The following is a 19,087-nucleotide window of genomic DNA, read 5'->3' as shown; positions in this document are numbered from 1 at the left end:
ATAGAAAACTACAGGTGATTTGTAGTAAGGTTTTGGAGTTTGTAATTTAACAGACATTGCAAAGGCTGTCTAGGTTGCAATTCATTTTAAAATATGATTTTACATACCTCTCAAGTGCTCGTTATTTATCTAGTGACTATCTTGAGTATTTCTAAACATTAATGGAAATATTGATAATTACCAGCATTTGAAGTGTAAATGTTGTAGTGTGTACTAGCTATACATTTGTCACTTCTTTAAAATCAGACTCTGCTTTTTTCTCTTGGTTTAGGAACAAAGTCAGCTGCAGAGTATGCTAATGGTGCTTATGATATTGTGTCACCTGCTCCGTCAGTATACTTGGGCACATTTCAAATTTTACATCTCTTGGAAGATCTAAAGATGGCGTTAGAAATGTTAGAGGATCCACAAGAGAAAGAAGCATTGCGAAATCAAATTCCAGGGGCCACAGCAGTGTGTATAAGAGAGTGGTTTGAAGAGAATCTGGTGAGTAGTTATTTACAGCTTTTTCATTTTGTTTGAAACAGCATTAGATCAAGTATTTTGATACTTCAGTTATTTGTATAATGAGTGAAATCCACATTTTAAGAGAACTGCAGTGGATGGTAAGCAGTCATAGAAAGCTTGAGGGTATTACTGCTTTTTGAGATGGTTACTAAAGCAATGCAGAGGTGGGAGTATAAGAAGGTGATAGAGGACCTTATTTTGTGTGGGCAAGAGAAAAGACAGTAAAGACAAAGTTTTAGAAAAGTTTTTTTGGTTTTATTTGGGTTTTGTTCATCCTTTGCTGGAGGTAGAACACAAGTATATTTTATACAATTTTTTTCATTTTTAAACCACCAATTTGGAATAGATGACATTGTTTGATGAAAGGAGAAGTAGGAAAAATATGGATGATTCTCCTATCATTTCCTTACTACATTTCCATTGCCTTTAGCTATTGGTGTTTTAAATCTCCAAAGTACCTTGTACACCAGGCAGTGGTAGTAAACGTGGAAAGCATTAGCTTCTGTTTTTGAGACATTTATATTGGGATAGACAGGGAATAAACACTTGGCTATATTGGAAAAGATTTAAGGTTATCCATGTAAGGAGCAGATCTTCAGATAGACCATACAAGGAGAGACCCATTGGACATAAAGTCAGGGAAGCTAGCAGGGCCAACTGAAATACTCCTCACCAAGCCTGCTATTGCAAGTGAATGGTAGTTTCCTAAAGACAAGAAGCTACCTATCACTTTCTTAATTCTAGATGAATGGATTTTCTTCTGGCTTTGTCACTGCATGTTTCTCTTACACAATTGTGACTCTAGTTTTTGGTTCAGTGTTTACCATCTGCTATACGTACCTTATGCCTATTACTAAGCTAATCTTGTTGGACTGGTAGTTTCTTTTTGGACTTGTCAACTGGTTTGTTGACATTACCTACACAGTGCAGGTCTGTGGCTGGAAAATCCTGTTTCAGACTATATGAAAGAAAGGAATGAGAATTTGTTACCAGATTTGAAAGTGAGAGAGGTGGAAGCAAATGTTTAAATGTTTGGATTTACATGTACGCTATTAGATTTGGAGTCCAGATCCTCAGACCAGCTCCTACTACATTCCTGCCTTTGCAAAAAATGTTTATGCCTTTTCAAAGCTTTGCAATCAGTAAAATATAATTTTAGTGCATGAAAGATACATTTTTAATATACATTTTAACTGCTCACACCGCAGTTGGTCCTGAACCTCTGGGTTGAAGAGTTTGAATCTGGTGGCCTGGCTTTTGGCTCCTTTGTTGCAGAGATATTAAGTTAGCTTTTCAGTTCTGTGAAGTAGGTAACACTTGATATTTTGGCAACTTTATTATTCTGTATAAGTGTATTTCTTCGTTTTCATGGGAAAGTTGCCAAGACAAAAACCTCAGTTCCCTCAGAGACTTGCAATTTATTGATGTCCTTAAAGTGTTGTCTAGCACATCAAGAGTAGTATTCGTACATGTATGATACAGCAGTTGCGCGGTCTGGATTCAGAACCAACAAAGAATGGGAAAACTGATGGTATGGTGTATCTCTAGTGCAGTGTGTTGAGATGACTGTGTTCTTAAAATATTGTGAGCTGTTCTGTATTGACAAAATCTGCACTTATTCTAAAGACATTTACATGTATATGCATTTGTATGCATAGTAGCAGCGACATTTAATACAAAATTACTATTAATCTGTGAATTTTTATCTCCAGCTTCGAGTGTGAATTAGTCCTCTTTTATATATTTTAAAAATCCAAACCATTTGTAATCATGCACACAATTTCCATGGACTTCAGATATGTAAGAGCTTTTTCCATTGACAAGCAGTAGTTTAGACTGGAAATTAAGACGAACTCTGATAAAATTCAGCTCAGTTCATTGAAATGAATTTTGTTTTTTAATTTCAAAGTTAATTCCCATTCCAAAAAATCCTTGCTAATAACTCAGAGCTGTGAAATGTAGTAAGTGATATGTGAAAAAGAATAGTCAATAGTCATAGTCAAAGAATAGTCACAGTAAGCTATAGAGAATGAGAACTCTTTAGCTCAGTGAATCCATTCACATGGGAGGGCTCAAAATTTATAATCAGTACTGTTTATGAAATGTTGGAGTGTCACAAAAAAAAAAAAAGCCCAATACACATAGTTTAAATAAATCGGGATTGAAAGAGTTTATTGATTTATTAAAGACATAGTAACTAGAATTCAATGAACTATATACTTAGGATCAACATCCGCAATACAACAAATAAACTGGAATACTAGATAGTAACAAAATGTTAAGGACAGCTTCAGATTTATACATTGAGTTCTGTAACTAATTAAAAAAAATTAATCACATACACATGCACACACAAATTCACAATTACATGCACATATTTCTGCTCTCACAGACAGTGTCGGTTACATGCTGGGTTCCCCTGTTTAAACATACCACCTATTGGACATGTGGGTGCTTTAGCTTTTATGTGTGAAAAAAGCCCAAGAAGTACCCCATAACCCATGCACTGGTCAGCAAGCACCAATGAGGTCATGCACATGGGTCCTCAGTTGTTGCAACTGCTAAGTGTCAGAATACCCAGCCTCCAACTGGGAGGTGCTTTGGCAGACATAAAGACATGTTGCTGTGCTGCTGGGGTGACTTCAGTCAGAACCTGGTTTGATGCTGCCAGTTGCTTTGTTATTCTTATACCCTTTGTCCTTGTATTTTTCACACTTCTTTTTTACTTCTTTTTTTGAACTGACTCCATCATTTCAAAAAGACAGTATGTAATTCCCTTATTATTGTAAATTTCAGCTGATGGCCATCTCCTCTTTAATGTGAGCAGTTTTGAGCAAACACACGTTTAGACGGTTTTGGGTGTTGCGCTCACTGTTTACACTCACATACCTATCTTAACAGTTGTCTTACACAGGGTATTTTTCCAAGTGTGGATGGTACAAGCACCCCACATTGGAAAAAAATACTACTACTACTAATAAAAATAAAAATAAACTAAAAACCCCATCAGAAAACAGACATCTATTATATAGAATATGCCAGAGGCTCTCAAACAAAATTTGCAACTGTCTCTTCCAAGCATTCTCTTTGTAGTGAATTATTAGCCTTCATTTTAGAGATATAGATTTTTTAAGAGCTTTTATGGGTTAGGTTGGAAGGGGATTTTCTTTTGTGGGTGGTTCCACATGTGTTTATTTTTTGGGGGTCCATGCACCTCCTTTAGAAGCTCATACTGGTGGCTGCTGTAACATGTAGTGAATAAGCCACTGATTTTGGATAACACAGTAATTGCATTGATCCCAACATTATATGGGAATAGGGGAGGCCAAAAATATTCTCATTTTACCTTCACTGGGAATACATTAGACACCAAAGATACGAATAACAATCTGACATCAATTTTAAAAGCAATAAACATCCTCCTTTCAAGGAAAGAATGTGCCATTTTATGGTCCTTCTTCACTTAAAAGCATGTTTGGAAATTGTATTAAAAATGCTTGCAGCTGCAATGCACAATCAAGTATACAAACAAGAACATGTGCCTTATGGTGAACAAACTGAATTTGTGTTTTACTAGCTGACTTTTAGTTAAAAAGACAGAATGAGTTTGTGTCTGTAAAACTTCATCTTAAAGTACATCTATGTCTTTGTGACTGGGGAGGGAGCTACCTAAAATCATCACAGAACTTTTCTAAAATAATCACCAAACAAATCAAAATAATCCGCTTAATTAAAAATATGTGGGTCTATTAGCAGAAAGAGTATGATAGCATTTCTGGCTGCTTTTTTATGTCTTGCATCAGCTTTTTGCAGAGAGATAACATGGTTAGCTTTTTAGTGTTTTCATTACTATATAATTCAGGAGAAGCTCAGGTTGGACATCAGGAAAAACTCTTCACTGAGAGGGTTGCTGGGCACTGGAACAAGTTCCCCGGAGCAGTGGTCACAGCATCAAGCCTGCCAGAGTTCAAGAAGCATTTGGGCAATGCTCTCAGACATAGGGTCTGATTTTTGGGTGATCCCGTGTAGAGCCAGGGCTGGACTCAGTGATCCTTGAGGATCCCTTCCAACTCGGGATCTTTTATGAATCTATGATTCTCTGGTTGAAAGAACATTAATTTTTCTGTAAAGGGCTTATTAATGTAAGCTTTTAAATTTTTCAGAATTTGTTGTGTGGACAGAACTCTTCTCTTATCCTGAGGTAGAGTTGTTATTAAGAGAACGTAGCATGTAGTACTTTATCTGCAAATAAGAGAAAATAGAAAAAAAAAAAAAAAAAAAAAAAAAAAAGGATAAAGGAACTGAATCAAAGCATAATTTTTACAAAAATACTGGATGCAAACCTTCCACCTTCAAGTCATATATTGGAAATACGGCTCCTTTTTGCCAGTAACTGAAACTACTGCCCTCTATTGGCTTTTCTGGGAAGCTGCAGAAAGGGAAGTCAGGGGGTTCAAGACTAGCTCTGTCTGAATAGTGTCAAACAGGTGCATTTGCTAGCTAGCATTTTGGTTTAAGCAGAAGTATGAAATGGAAAACCCAAATATTTTTGTGTGCTCCTTCATCATGAGCAATCATCAAAACCTAATTCAGCTCTGAAAGCTCTCTGACACAGAGCACAGCTGTCTACTGGGTCTGTTTGTGACGCTCAGCAGCGGTAGGCATTACAAGTAAGACAGCAAGTGAATGAACCTTCTTAGTATTATTTTTGTGTTTGGGTATTACCTGAGAACTACCATCTAGCTCAATTGTACAAGAAAGGAACAAATACTTTCTGCAGAAAAATGCTCCTTGGCCTTATAATTCCAGTATCTTTGCAGCTTTCGTAATTGCCACTTAGTGTGCTGAACTACACCTAACGTTTAAATAAATAAGGCTGTGGAGTTTAGCCTTTCCCTCAAATTTGAGACACACAGGCTTATTGCTGATCAGTCAGGAAGTTCCTGTGATGATTACAAACACTATCAGTGGTCTGACTAAGGTCTTACCTTCCCTTAGTACTGTAGTTTGGTACCTTTATCAGACAGGAAATATCACCAAGTTGTGTTTGGGATTTGGTTGCTAGCTCTTAAACAATTCTGTTACATGTTTTGGTCTGTCTGCTATAGGTGTAAATACCAAAGGTTTGGGAAAATTCAGATCTGCCTCAGGTGTGAAAACTTCACACTTTATATTTCCTGCCTGATGCTACCTTGCTTACTTCCTCTTTTGAGAGCATCTATTTTTATTTTTTTTAATGGAACTTTTGATAGTGATTTAGTGTTTCAGCTGGAGTTAGATTTTGTGCTTATCATCTACAAACCCTTACGAAAGAGGAAGAAGCACACATCATTTGTGGAACTAAATGTATACTTTTGGCTAAGGCTCTTTTTTGAGTTTCTGTGGTCTGGTACCTGTCAACATCAGATATTTAAGTTTACAGCATAGCTGGGCACAGTAACCTCACTGCAACTGATTTGAGATAGATGAAGTAGGTATGACAAAGTTAGCACTGAAGTTAGATAGACTATTACTACACATAATGGAATGAGGATATAACAGTTTCTGTAACTTTAGAAAAGCACGAATCTTTTAACAAAGCAAAAATAGAATAAAGCATCATTAATAGTACACTTTTAACTGCTCAAGAACTTTGTGTCTGTACGTTGGTAATTTTTTTGGTCTTGAAAACTGAGGAAAAAACACACAAAAAGATAATCATGGAGACTTGAAAGGACTATAATGGAAACTTTGTATAGAACAATTTTCTGTGTGGTTTCACTACTTCTTGTTAAATATTTTAGTACTGCCAGTGACCACATGACATATCACGAAGCAGGTAGTAATTTCAACATTAAAAATTAATTGCTGCAGTAACAACTGACTGACTTGGTGAGCTAAGAAAGAATATATTTATAGACAGTTCCATTTCAGAACTCTAGATGAACGTCTATGCTGTTAATTCTTGTATTTATTTCTACATCTTTCTTGAACCCATTTATGAGTAAAGATGAACCATAATGTTCTTACAGCGGTCCTAAAATAATTTTAAACATGAGTGAAAGCCTCATTTCCATGATTGCAAAGCATGATCTTCCTTCCAATGGAATGTTTATATTCAATTTAAGCTGCTTCACTGTGTAGCTTTTTATACTGACCCTTAAAATGCTGGTTCTTGAAAACTCATTAGTATTCCCCTGCTTATGTTTTTGTTTGTTTGTTTGTTTTTTCTCAGAAGCTTAATTCCGAAAATCTTTCTAAATGTTCTAAATTTGAGGAAGCAGGAAGAGGAAAAGATAGGATGTAGTAGTAGAGGAACATGAAGTAATTTGATGAAATGATGTCATTTGCCTTATGATACATGCTGTGCTTTGTCTCATTTCATGCTGTGTCTTTGCTGTGATAAAAACAGACTTGTTTGCAGGAGTAGGATAAATTTCTTAGACTTGATTGCCCTTTATTCATGATTAAGATTCAGAAGAGATTGTTTCCACTGTCTGTTAAAATCAGGGATGTCTTTCCTCCAGTGTGTTCACAGGGACTTAGATTAAAATAGTGAATCCTAGTTCATAATTCTGGCTTAGTGTAATTTATGGTGTAAAAACACATTTTAGGCATGTGTTAAAGTGCTCTGCTGAAACATAATCACTAGTCTCTTCACTTCTGTCTAGGACTCATTTTAGCATTATCTGCCCAGAACGGAGGTGGAAAATGACTGCAAAACAGGGCACACAAATGCTTTTATAAAGATGGGATATAATAGTAACATCCTCTGCTAGTTTAAAAAAAAAAATAAATCATACTTGCTTGCAAACAACTGTGGTTACAAGAAGTCCTTAAAAGCGCTGTATAAATATATAATTGGAATGTAAGATATTGCTGCTAAAAACAGAAGTATTAAATATACGTATCAGTAGAATGCTGCTAAAAACAGAAGTATTAAATGTATGCATCAGTAGAACTTCTCAGTAACAGCTGAGTGGGAAGAGAATATGTTCTGAGCAATGCCAGTTAAAGCCAGTACATTTATCTCCTGGTAGATTTGACTGCAGGACTCATCTGTTGAGAGGCATGATGGAGCTATATATAACTGAATCTTCCCATTACCGAGTGGTATTAGCACATGTTAAATTGAAAATGTACCAGCAAAGCCTGCTTGGGACAATGTAGAAAAGCCGTCATTCTGTATACATTCATATTTATTTTTGCCAGCTTGAAATATTGGATGGTTATGTTTTCTGAGCAGTAGTCCAAGTCATAATTTGAATGACCCAGTCCTCTGCTGTGCTCCAGCTCTTTTTCAATCACTTGATGATGCAAGGAAGCCCTGAACTGGAAGATATTGTCCTCTTAGAGTTCCCAAAGCATGTTATAGAAATTCACAGCACTCGGGAAGCAGCAGTGTCCTTCATATGTGCAGCTATTTATGCATACTAGAGAATGCCTTGGAGCCAGTGGAAAGGGGGGTGCACATGGCTCGCATGGAATTTATCTAAATCAGGATGATGTTTTTTGTATATATATTTTTACCATTCCATTGTTGTCTGTGAGCCAGCCTCATGCTCTCTAAGAGTGACTGCTCTCCATAGTAGATGTTTAGCAGAGGTAGGAAAGTTTTCGCTGCACGAACTAAATTAAGATTAAAATAGATTTGTAGTCAGTGGGGCTGGTTTAGGTCAATTTCTTAAAATGACATGGTGGGGTTAGTTTTCTGCAATTTCTTGCACCCATGTAATTACCAAGGATACTGAACAAAGCCAACTTTTGATTGAAGTGATTAAACAGTGTTATGGCCATAGGCTTAGAGTGCTCATGGAAGAAAGGTGGTATTCCTGTTATTTTTATATGTTAAGTTTTCCAAGATTTCAAGGTAGCCTAATGATATATTATGAAGTTTAGCCCTTGGGGGCAATCATCACCTATGTGAGCTATGCACACGTTGATATTGTCAGAGGGATTAGAGATCTACTCTGTTGGAAGTCATGATTGTGTACAGAGATTGCATGTTAGCCTTCAAAAGGATGAACGTGATTTATTCATATTATCTAGAACTCCATTTGTCTAGGACTCCTTTGGCTGCTGACTTCAGGGCCTTTGCACTAAGCAGCTGAGTATCGTGTTTGCCTTTTCTTTTGTGTCTAACGTTATGGATGGCAAATGTTTTACATTTCATGTTACATTGTCATTTAATTTCCAGCTGCATTGTTTTTCATCATTTGAAATATGATACACTGCATTAATTTAACAAATATTAACATATAAATGTAAATGCTATGAGGTACCTAATGTTTTAAGTGTAGCTAGAGGTAACATCTGAAAATGCTTTCCATCAAAAAATTAAGAGGATTGGTAAGAGACAATTATTTAACTAAACAATTGTGATAACAGGTAAGATATAAGGTAATATCCATGTAAAGAACCTAGGGGTAAAATTTTCTTTTAAAAAGTACTGTATTGATTTGGAAGTATTATTAGAACGTTAGAGGAAGGACATAGTCTTGAAGTATTTCTGTATGTAACCTTTATTCAGATTTCACAAAGTTTTAGTAAGTTTACATTTTGCAAATGAGATGCATTGTCATTAATGACAAAGATAGCATTAATGTACTTCACAACAAAAGTATTTCATGCTCTTTTTGGAATAGTATGCTAATAATGGTAGTACAAGTAGTTAACTATACTTATTTATTATATGACTAAACATTTTCAGGTTTCATGATCTTCTAGGAATTAAACCAAATTATAGTTATTTTAGATTTTGCATATATAAAATAGCATACAGTATGATGGCATGTTACTCAGTTGTGTAGGTAAATAAGCATGTGCTTTGTTTTCCTGAATTAATGAAATGCTTAAGAAGAAAATAATTAAGCTGTTATTTGTCTATCGATAATAATAAGGCATAATATAAAATAAATAATATAAATCAATTATTTATTTATATTATTTATTTATAATATAAAATATAAAATAAGGAATAAGAATAAGGAATAGCAAGGGTTTATCTGCAGCTTATTCTGCTTTGGTTTATTAATGATTTTTTCCATTCTGAAATGTAAAGGTCTGGGAAACTTAAATGTAGGTTATACTGGAAGAGGCAAAATGTTACCTGGTAATGTTGATGCATGTACAGTTATTTGGTAAATAACCTGCTTCAAATATTTCATATACTGATTTACTGCAAATTTAATAATTTCAGGAGTGCATTGAAACTTTTCAGGCTGAAAACTAAACTTCAATTATTGTAATTGTTGTGTGGTAAAATTTGATTACTTTTCTATAAATATTTTCTTTATGTTCCAATGTATCCCTTTCTTGACTATAGCAATTTGTTAGGGAGGTAGAGGCCAAGTAGTGTTCACAGTGATTTTACTGTCCTATTATGTAAAAAAAATATTTTCTAGTTTTTAGGCCAAAACGTAGTACTCAGGTTTCTTACTATCCACATTTTTCATGCAAAGTTATAGTTATGCTAGAGCTTGGGCTGGAAAAAGTATTTCAGAATATGGCAAAAAATGTTTGCAACTGCCAAGAATGTGCAAATGTCTGTGGGTGAACTAATAAACAGCAACTTCATCAAGGTATCGGTAATGCTGTCTTTATGCAAGCCAAGGAAAGACAGCTAGTTATTACTTGAGCAATAACCAGAAAAGATAAGTGATGTCATACAGCACACAGATGGGAATGACTCCAAAGATGTCTGCACCTGTTTGAAGTATTACATTTTTTTTCCCTCTCCCTTCTCCTCCAAATACGCAACAGTAATGGCTTGGAAATAATGGCCATCTAATTATGATTTATTTATTTTTCTAAAATACAGATTTTAATCCGATTTAAACCATTTGTATTGAGTGCATTTTATGCTGGCAGAGGAATATTTATTCATGTGTCTAAAATTATTCCTGGTCTTTCCTGGGATGGTGTGTTGTTGTTGTTGTGTTTTTTTGTTGTTGTTGTTGTTAGTTTGCTTTCTTTTGTTGTGGTGTTTTATTGGTATTTATATGGTATTTCATTGTGTTTTTTTAATTATCACAAGTAAAGCAAATATGTTCATATACAAAATACATCAATTCATCATGATTAAGACTCTTAAGACTCAGGAAGTGCCTCATCTAGATTTCTGAAGCCATTCCTCACCACGTAAAAAGGATTTCCAGGATTCCTTGGAAATCCTTGAAAAAAGATTGCCTTTTTCACAAAGGGTCTGAATTTCTTTTCACATGTACTCTTGTGCAGGTTTATTTTCATTTTTTTTTCTGTCTGTCTTCACTCTCAAGTTCTCACATTTTTTTGCAGTATGAGAATAACAGGTGTATGAATTAGTATTTTGAGGAATTTTTTCCTGGACAAAATCTGGTCCTAATCCCTTTGTTTCCAAGGCAGTTCAAATACTAGGATTGTGAAGAGCCCAGAGTGATGGATGAAGGAAAAGCTTAATGTTAATTCCTGGGAGTGAGTAGCTAGATCATTCTCTCTCCTTGGGGTGTCATATGAGCATGGTGGTATTGGGGGATATTGGTGATACTGGGGGGATTATTTTTTATTTTTTTTATTTTGGTTTGGCTTCAGTTCTCCATTGAATTAGTGCTCAGTGAAGAGCTATGTATAAACATCGATTTCCTTCTCGCACTTTTTTTTTTTTTTTTTAAACACAGCAGTAACCCAATGAAGCAATCCTCACATTGCAACATATTTTCCGTATTTTCACACTGCCCAGAAGAGGAAAAAAAATTGTTTTTCCAGAGAAGCGGGAAAATATTCTAAGTGAATCTGAGGCAATCGATTTGCATTCAGTTGGTGCCTAAAACTTTACCAGGCCAAAGCTCAAGCAGAACATAAAGTTCAGCATGCAGGTGACAGGCTAAAAGTGAACACGTGGAACACGTGACTGTCTGGAATGTGTGTTGTCAACATTCATAGCTGATAAGATGCAGAAAATTCAAACACGTTTACCTTTTAATCAGGAAGAATGACTGTAACAAAATCAAGTGCCTTTGCATGAAATCCAGGACAAATGACAAGGCAAAAAGAAGGTATGTTTGTCACTTAAAATGCTTTTAATAGGAGAAATTTATGTTCACCTAATTGCTGATGCTACACTGAGGCACCAAAAAGTGGAATAATACAATTTTCTTTTAGTTTTTATTTCTTTAATTAAAAACAAAATCATTTAAAGGTGTTGTACTTTGGAACATTTTAAGGGAGTACGTTCCTCCCCTTCCCTAAATAAACCTGAAATAAATCTTACAGCCTCTGTTTTGAAATGGATGAAATAAGGAATTTGAGACTCTAGCAGTGGTGCTGTGGGATATGCAGAGATCTGAGATAGTTTGATGTGTTTGCTATTCTCTGTAATCAGGTAACTAGTTCTCTAGAAAGGAAAAAAAAAAAAAAAAAAAGTTTAATCTGTAGGGAGTTATGTTTTAATTTCAAGAGAACCCCCATTCAGTCTTCAGTTTGTCAGCTATGAGAGATGTTATCACAGATAGAGAATGTACTATATTGAGAGCATCTTAACCATTTTTAATTTTTTTTTAATGCAAAACAGACAATATACTAAGGCTTTTGGCAGGTGACATGAACTATTTAAGAAAGAGCTTATCTCATCAACATTAATATAGTATAAAAACTTCTACAACCAATGTAGAATAAGTACGTTCTATGTACAGAGCAACCCGAGTTCTCTGCAGATGTTGTCTTGTGGCATGCTTCTCTTTTGGAAACATATTTCTTTAACCTTCTTATGTTTACTGGTGATTTTAGTTATATTAGCACTTTTAGAAGTCCTGTAGTGGTATTTTTTTGAAGTCTTTTCATATTTTTCCTGTCATGTGACTTCATGTGTTTATTACCATATGCTACTTAAAGAAGGCTGGTAGTCTAGGTTTATATCTATCCCTGCTTGTGACTTCGAAGACCCTGCAAAGATATGCATCAGGTAAAAAGGATCATGAATGGCTGAAATAGTAAAACCCCACATAACCTGTAGCAACTTCCACACTTTGGAGAGTGGATATATAGGTAAGTGTGACAGATCCTTTTAATCACTGTTTTTCAGGGCATTATACATTTTCGGACTTTGAGTTCTTTGCATATAGCGTTAGAATGATGGGCAGCTTTGACAATGGCTCTTCCAAATTCTTGTACTTTTTCTTAAACAAGAGAATGTGTTTGGCTGTAGGAACTGAGGAAAATGTGGAGCTAAGTAAATGTTCTGAGACCATCACCAAAATCCTATGGGGACAGCTGCATTTTAGTCTTAATAGGCATTGTCTAATCTGTTGTCTTCATATATGGAACAATCAGATGTACAGTTTAAGACCAAACAAAGTTGGAAACAGGAGTTGATTGGGAAAAAATAGAACATAATCATAACTACTGCGTGGAGGCACTAGAGGACACCGCAGTAACAGGGAGTACTTTTAAACTTCCCTGTTTTGCCAGAGTGTTGCTTTGCATATGCATTTATTATCGTGGTGTTCTCAAGTTTGAAACATTGCCATGCTATGAGACTTCAGCTTCAGCAGATAAAAATCTTAGAAGGGTACCGTCATTTTTTGTTAAGATGGAAAACTGCCTCGCTGGCAGTGTTTATGGAATAATTAACTTATCCACAGGATCGTCCTTGAATTCCTTCTCTTTTATAATGTTTTTTGTGAGGACAGGCAAGTAATTCAAAGAGCAGAACTTATTTTTAGTTTTAGTCTGGGCCTTGAAATAAACTAAGAAGTCTGAGTCGTGTTACGATAAACAGGGAGTAAAACAGAGACAGGAAATAGGGGGTCTTTGGTAATGAGTTCCAGCCTCTCTTGAAACAGAAAGCCAGGGAAAGCATTACTTGAAAATAGTTTCTCAGTGACAGCTTAATAATTTTAGCTTAGCTTGTTGTTCAACATTAAACAAGAACAGTTTCTGCAGATTTATACTGTTCTTGAAAGATCTTTTTTAAATATAATTTAGCAAGTTATATTTTTGATGTTTTTAGAGTTACGTTGTTCTCGTTGCTAACTGATCTGCTGTTTAAAAAAAACAGATGTTTGGGGGAGAGTCTGAAGTTTATACAGTTGTGCATTGTATATACATCTGTGAGAAGCATTTGGGATAAGACTGGGACAGAGGCAGTAGATTTAGCTTGAAATGTGAATACACGTTCAAGATTTTAGAAGCTGAGGGGTTGAAAGGGGAAGAAGTCACAGCTATATCCTGTAGAACAAAGCAGTGCGCTTGTTTCCAAAAGTTTCTTTTAACCCTGGGAATGTGACTGCTGAGATGGGCCCAAAGCATGGATGGTGAGATTGATATTTACAAGCACTTCACGTGGCTAAAGAGGGTAAGTGGTTTGCTGTGCTTTGTTTTGTCTTTGTAAATGCATGTTAGCAAAGTTAAGTCAGAATTCCGAGTTTCGCAGAAGGAAATGCATTGGGTGCCTCAGACGTAAAATATTGTAAGTTCCTTTATGAGAAATGAATTGGAGACACTTCATGCAGGAGGGGGAGGCATGCAGGAGGAGGGCAGGAGGGGGGAGAATCAGCTGTCTTTGTCTTTAAAAGTGAAACTCTAGAATCAAACTTTGAACAAATGGCAATAGATTCTAGTAAGTGCTTATGCTTTCCTGAGATTATAACACAACAAAGTATATCCTACGTGACAGTGTATGGCAAAAAATGAGAATACATTGTTTACGACATTGTAGTTTAAAATTAAGATGTATTTGCACTGGTTCTTCACTTAATTCTTCATTGAGGTAATTGTAAGTGACTTTTTGGGATGCCTTTGTTTTGGATAAAAATGGTGGTACATTTTTCCTGCCCACATTTCTCTTATTAAAATATGTTTTTTGTTTTTGTTTTTTAAGAAAAGCAGTGCTATTAAAATCCTAATTTTGTGATAAACGTGAATGTGGACATGAATTAACTGCGTAATATAATGAGATTGTTTTTGTCTTCCTGTAAAAGAAAAACAAGGTTTGTGCAGCTGTCTGATCACCTTAGAAAAATCCCTTAATTTTTGTCAGCTTGTAGGTTTTATAGGTTTTAACTATTTATTTCTCAGTTTTTGAAAAATGCATGAGTGGGATGAGAATAGATCTTTCACAATATACTGTTTTTTTGTATGTTTATTTGTTTTTAATTACAATATTGATTTAATTGTATGTCATGTAAGGAGCACATCTCACTATACCTTTAAAAAACTATTTTTAACCTGTGTGTATTTTTAATGGAAATTGTATGCACGATATTTATGTTAGTGCTTCTGTATGGCACTAGTCTAAAAACATAGGAATGCAGATGAGCATGCACTCTTTTTTTGTTTTTACTGAACATGTAAACATAAACTATAGGTAAATACCTTTGTGGAATGTGAATAGGAACTTCAATTTTGGTAGCTTCTTGAATAAATATAAAATATTCATGATATGTCAGTCTTTAATAAAAGCTTGAGAATCTTGAAGTTCAGTTAAATTACAAAACATTTGCATCACATTCTCAAAGCGCTTACATTTCTGGCATGTGGATGGGGAGGGGATTAAATGGGGAATGAGTGGGTGAGTGAAGGAGAGGAGGCAACAGGAAGTACATTTGGTAACATTAGACTGTTAGTTTAACCTGTGCTCTCTACAGTTAAAGCCAGATAACTCTTTAGTGGTTTTTGAGATCACATTAACTTGTTATTTAAATATTTTGAGTATGGTATGTCTGTTGCCCCTGCTTCTTGGTTTAATTTCATTTCTAAAATGTAATTTTGCTAAAAAAAAAAAAAAAAAAAAAAAAGGCTATGGTGTGGTATTAGTGGTATTATCAGACTGTTGCATTCAGTGTGCACTGAGAACTACAAAACAATGAAAAGGTAGTTTCAGTGAAGAATGGCTTTTACTGAAATGCTAACCATTTTGGGGGTACGAACAACAGAGGGTGTCTTTGGGATGATTTTCAAGTACTGTATTTAGAAAGGATACTCTATTCAAACATAGCACAAACTTCTTCAGAAATTAATAATGCCATTACAATGGTTGCACTTAATTCCTTTTATGTAAGGCACATAAAGGAGAATATCAATATTGCTTCTTTTTCTTGCAGGCTCTTAAAGGGAGTGAGCACGTGGGGGAATTGCAGAGGAATGAAAAATGATCTTGCGTGGTTCCCAGGAGACCTTGAGCAGTGTGCTCCCGAATTCTTTTGATAAGTGGTTTAAAAAATAAAATAAAATCTAAGTTACTTATTTAATTTTCATATTCAGGAATCCTAGTGCCATGTCTGGCACTGACTAGGACAGATTTGGGGCCCTGCAATCATAAACTATTGCTCTTTGGCTGCGACTGCAAGTATGAGTACCCTCCAGAGTAACAAATGGCACTTAACAGAGTAGTTGCAACAGACTTCCATAAACCATTGGTGAAGTACACCAAAGCTGGTTCCAATTTCATCATAAGAAGTCACTTCAGAAACCAGGATCGGTTTTGATGTTGCAGTTAGTTGGTTAAGCCACATTTTCCCACATGTATCTGTGTCTTGGACTGGATTAGGACAGCAAACAAACAATTATAAAGAAATCATGAGACCCTGGCAAGGGGAAATGAAGGACACAGATGATATTTTCAGATGCTTAGAACAGAGGATACGGTTTTAAGCAGTACTATTGTAACATAACAACAACAGTAGCATCATGCAACAGCAGCAGGTACAAGGCAATATTTAGGTCAAATTTAAACAGAGCGTTACCACGTTTCATCTCTTTCCATTAGACTTTCTTGATGTTAAAATGACCTGTGAAAAGTGCTGTGCCAAGAATGCTTATAGGTTATGGATAGAGTGGGCACCACAAAGTAAGATCAAATAGAGCCAAACAAGCAAACAAACAAAAATTTTAGTCTTGTCTCAGTTGTATATGAGGCACAGCTCATGCTTTGTTCGCTTTTTTTTTTTTACTTTTTTTTTTTTTTTTTTTTTTTACTTTTTTCTGTCTTCTGATAGAAAGAAGAATTAATGCTGCCTGCAGGAGTAGTCTTTCTCAAAGAGAGAGAATTTTGTGTTGATAACATCTTGCCTGATATCAAAGACAAAACTCTGCAGTGGGTACAGCTGTGCTATACTTTATGACATATGAAGGTGGCAATTTCAGAACCGTTTGGGTGAGCTTATTCTGCCTGGAAAGCTGAATGGTATCTGACACACAGAGTACCACCCTGGTTTCATGCCTTTCGTAGCAGAGTTTGTAACAGCACCAATGTTCAAAGATACCTTGTTAGGGAGGCGCAAAGCCAAGTTAAGGAGGTCACAGGACACGCCAGGGGAGGTGCATCTCTAAGCAGTCTCTTTCTAGAAGGAGATGGAAAAGTTCTTGTGTATATACAGGGCACTATTACCATTACTTGTGACTGGCTGTCAGTCTGTGGGAAGCATTTGGCAGGTAGCTGATGTCAGATTCTTTTACAGGGCCTAAGCATGAATCTGTTGCCGTTAAACTTCTGTTGCAAGCTAAAGAACCTAAGGCTCTCCCCCCACCTTCCAAATGCTAAATGTGCGTCATCTTCAGCATGAGTTTCTTTGGTTCTCCTAAGGAGCTTGGGTTAAGAGGTTCACATACAATTTCCTCTGTGGTGCTGTTGCTTTATCTTCCTTCCATCTGGCCTTAATTGGAACACGCTATTCTGAATAAAAATGACATAACACCCATTTTGGTTCATGGGCATATAGGTGTAATCACAAGTTACTGAGTTTCATCACAGAAATAAATGCTAATATTTATGACAAATGATATCACGTGCTCTCCAAGAGCATTATGAAACTGGGCTTTTTGAACTGCAGTAGATGAAGTGTAGCAAAATGGAAAATCTCACGTGTCAGGAAAACTTTGGAAGGGTAAGACTTGTCATTTTGAAAGAGATGCCTTCATATGGAATGGAAATGTGATGACTCTTGTAGCTTGCTTTGGACTTAAATTTTCAAGTGTGTGCAGCTCTGAGCTGATGGCTGACCTGAGACAGATATACATTAGAGCTGTGCTTTTGTTTCTTTTGTTCTGGCTACTGTACATAACCTGTGCTAACAAGAGATGAAGCAGTAAAGCATATGCTGTATTAATTAAGCTTATGATATTAAGGGTGAACCTCATGACTTCTGTAAGGATATCTTCCTTAAGTAACTTAACTGTCTGGAGGAGAAGTTTTAGCAATGGGAAAAGTTATCCTGATAAAAGTATAAATATTTGGTCAAAATTATTTGATTTTAAGGACTGCGTGAATTTACCTAGCTTTGCCTGTACTTAATTGCAGACTATATGCTGCTAGCTCTTTCAGATTGACTGCCATTTTCACTTAATCAACAATGAACAATGACAAGCAGAAAAATCCTGTTGTTGCTTTCATAATTGCCTTCAGATGAAAGGCAGGAATTGCAGATCCAGAAATCATGTTCCAGCCACCTCTCCCTCCTCAAGTATGCTGAGTGAATGTACATACATTCAGATGGGTGTGTATTTCAGGTAGCACTAGGATGCCAAGAGATTAAATTTGTATTATATCCATAGATAGATGCTAAAATAAAATTGTTTACTGTGTGGGCTTCTCACCACTATACAATAGCAAATATTGTGACTCATAACACCAATTCTGCTGACCCAAAACAGTAATCAAAACTTGGGAAGTCTGTATTCTTCTAAATATTGTCAACTCCAGAGAGACTGGAAAAAGTCTATAGTGTACATTTTTCCTGTATTGAAATATAATATTGCAGTCTGTGTGCTGTTAGTAGTTTGCGATAAACTGGCTGGTTGAACTCTGCTGGCCATATTCCTCTTCTCAGCTTCTGAACTGCAACAGAAAACAATATGTCATGGATGTCCCTAATCTTTCCCATTAATGCAAGTACTACAGTTGCCACAGGCATCTGATTCAATTATCAGTGGAACTGAAAGTGATTCATGTGACTCTGAATAAGAAGGGAGGAGGGTTTTGACGTAATCTGTATGCTAAGAGGTGGGTGACTTGTTGAAAAAGCTTACAAATCACCAGTCTAACTGACTGCCAGATTTCTTTTCCCAGCTCCTTCCTCCTCCATAGCCCAGTATGAGATACCTTAGTGATAAATTTCTGTGTAAGTTTGCTGATGAACTTCAGAAGTTGGTGGGTTTTGTTTTAAAATCAGATGTGTTGGAGTTCCTTGGAGATGAAACCTAAGACACAAGGAGAACGTAAATTGGCCTATATTCAATTTTATTAGCTTGCATATGTGCTTGTTGTAAGGGGCTTACTTTTACAGACTATGCAGATTCAAGTTTTGTTTCAGAAACCTCTGAATAGAACATCAGTACATAAACTCTAAACAACAGTTGTTCAGTTCTGGCAACATGCTGCATTCTGAATTGTCTCCTGTTAAAATAACATGCAAGGAAACAAAAATTCCTTGCTTACTGGACTCTGAGCTCCTGTCTGAGAAGGCTGTTGAAAATTAAGCTAGCTAGCTGAATTGATCAAATATGTCTTCCCTTTCTTGCCATACCCTTTTGTATTTTTGCTAATTATCCTTGTTTTAACATAAAGCTGTTGAATCATACTCTAAAGTCTGATTTTTTTTTTATTTTTATTTTTTTTGTATCATATTCT

The 19,087-nt window shown here is 35.8% G+C and overlaps 1 protein-coding gene across 3 annotated transcripts in view; it reads left to right on the top strand.

Annotated features, from left to right (window-relative positions):
• PPFIBP2 (PPFIA binding protein 2) overlaps positions 1-19,087 on the top strand; it is a 107,676-nt gene that overhangs the window by 36,713 nt on the left and 51,876 nt on the right. For all 3 annotated transcript variants that reach the window (XM_084288156.1, XM_084288155.1, XM_084288154.1), the window contains exon 3: positions 272-486. In XM_084288156.1, the coding sequence (XP_084144282.1) occupies positions 272-486 (215 nt within the window). The remainder of the gene's footprint in view (positions 1-271; positions 487-19,087) is intronic.

Source organism: Netta rufina, assembly GCF_964035555.1.
Source record: "Netta rufina genome assembly, chromosome: 5".
Classification (NCBI taxonomy): domain Eukaryota; kingdom Metazoa; phylum Chordata; class Aves; order Anseriformes; family Anatidae; genus Netta; species Netta rufina.
This window is presented reverse-complemented; position numbering and strand designations above follow the sequence as displayed.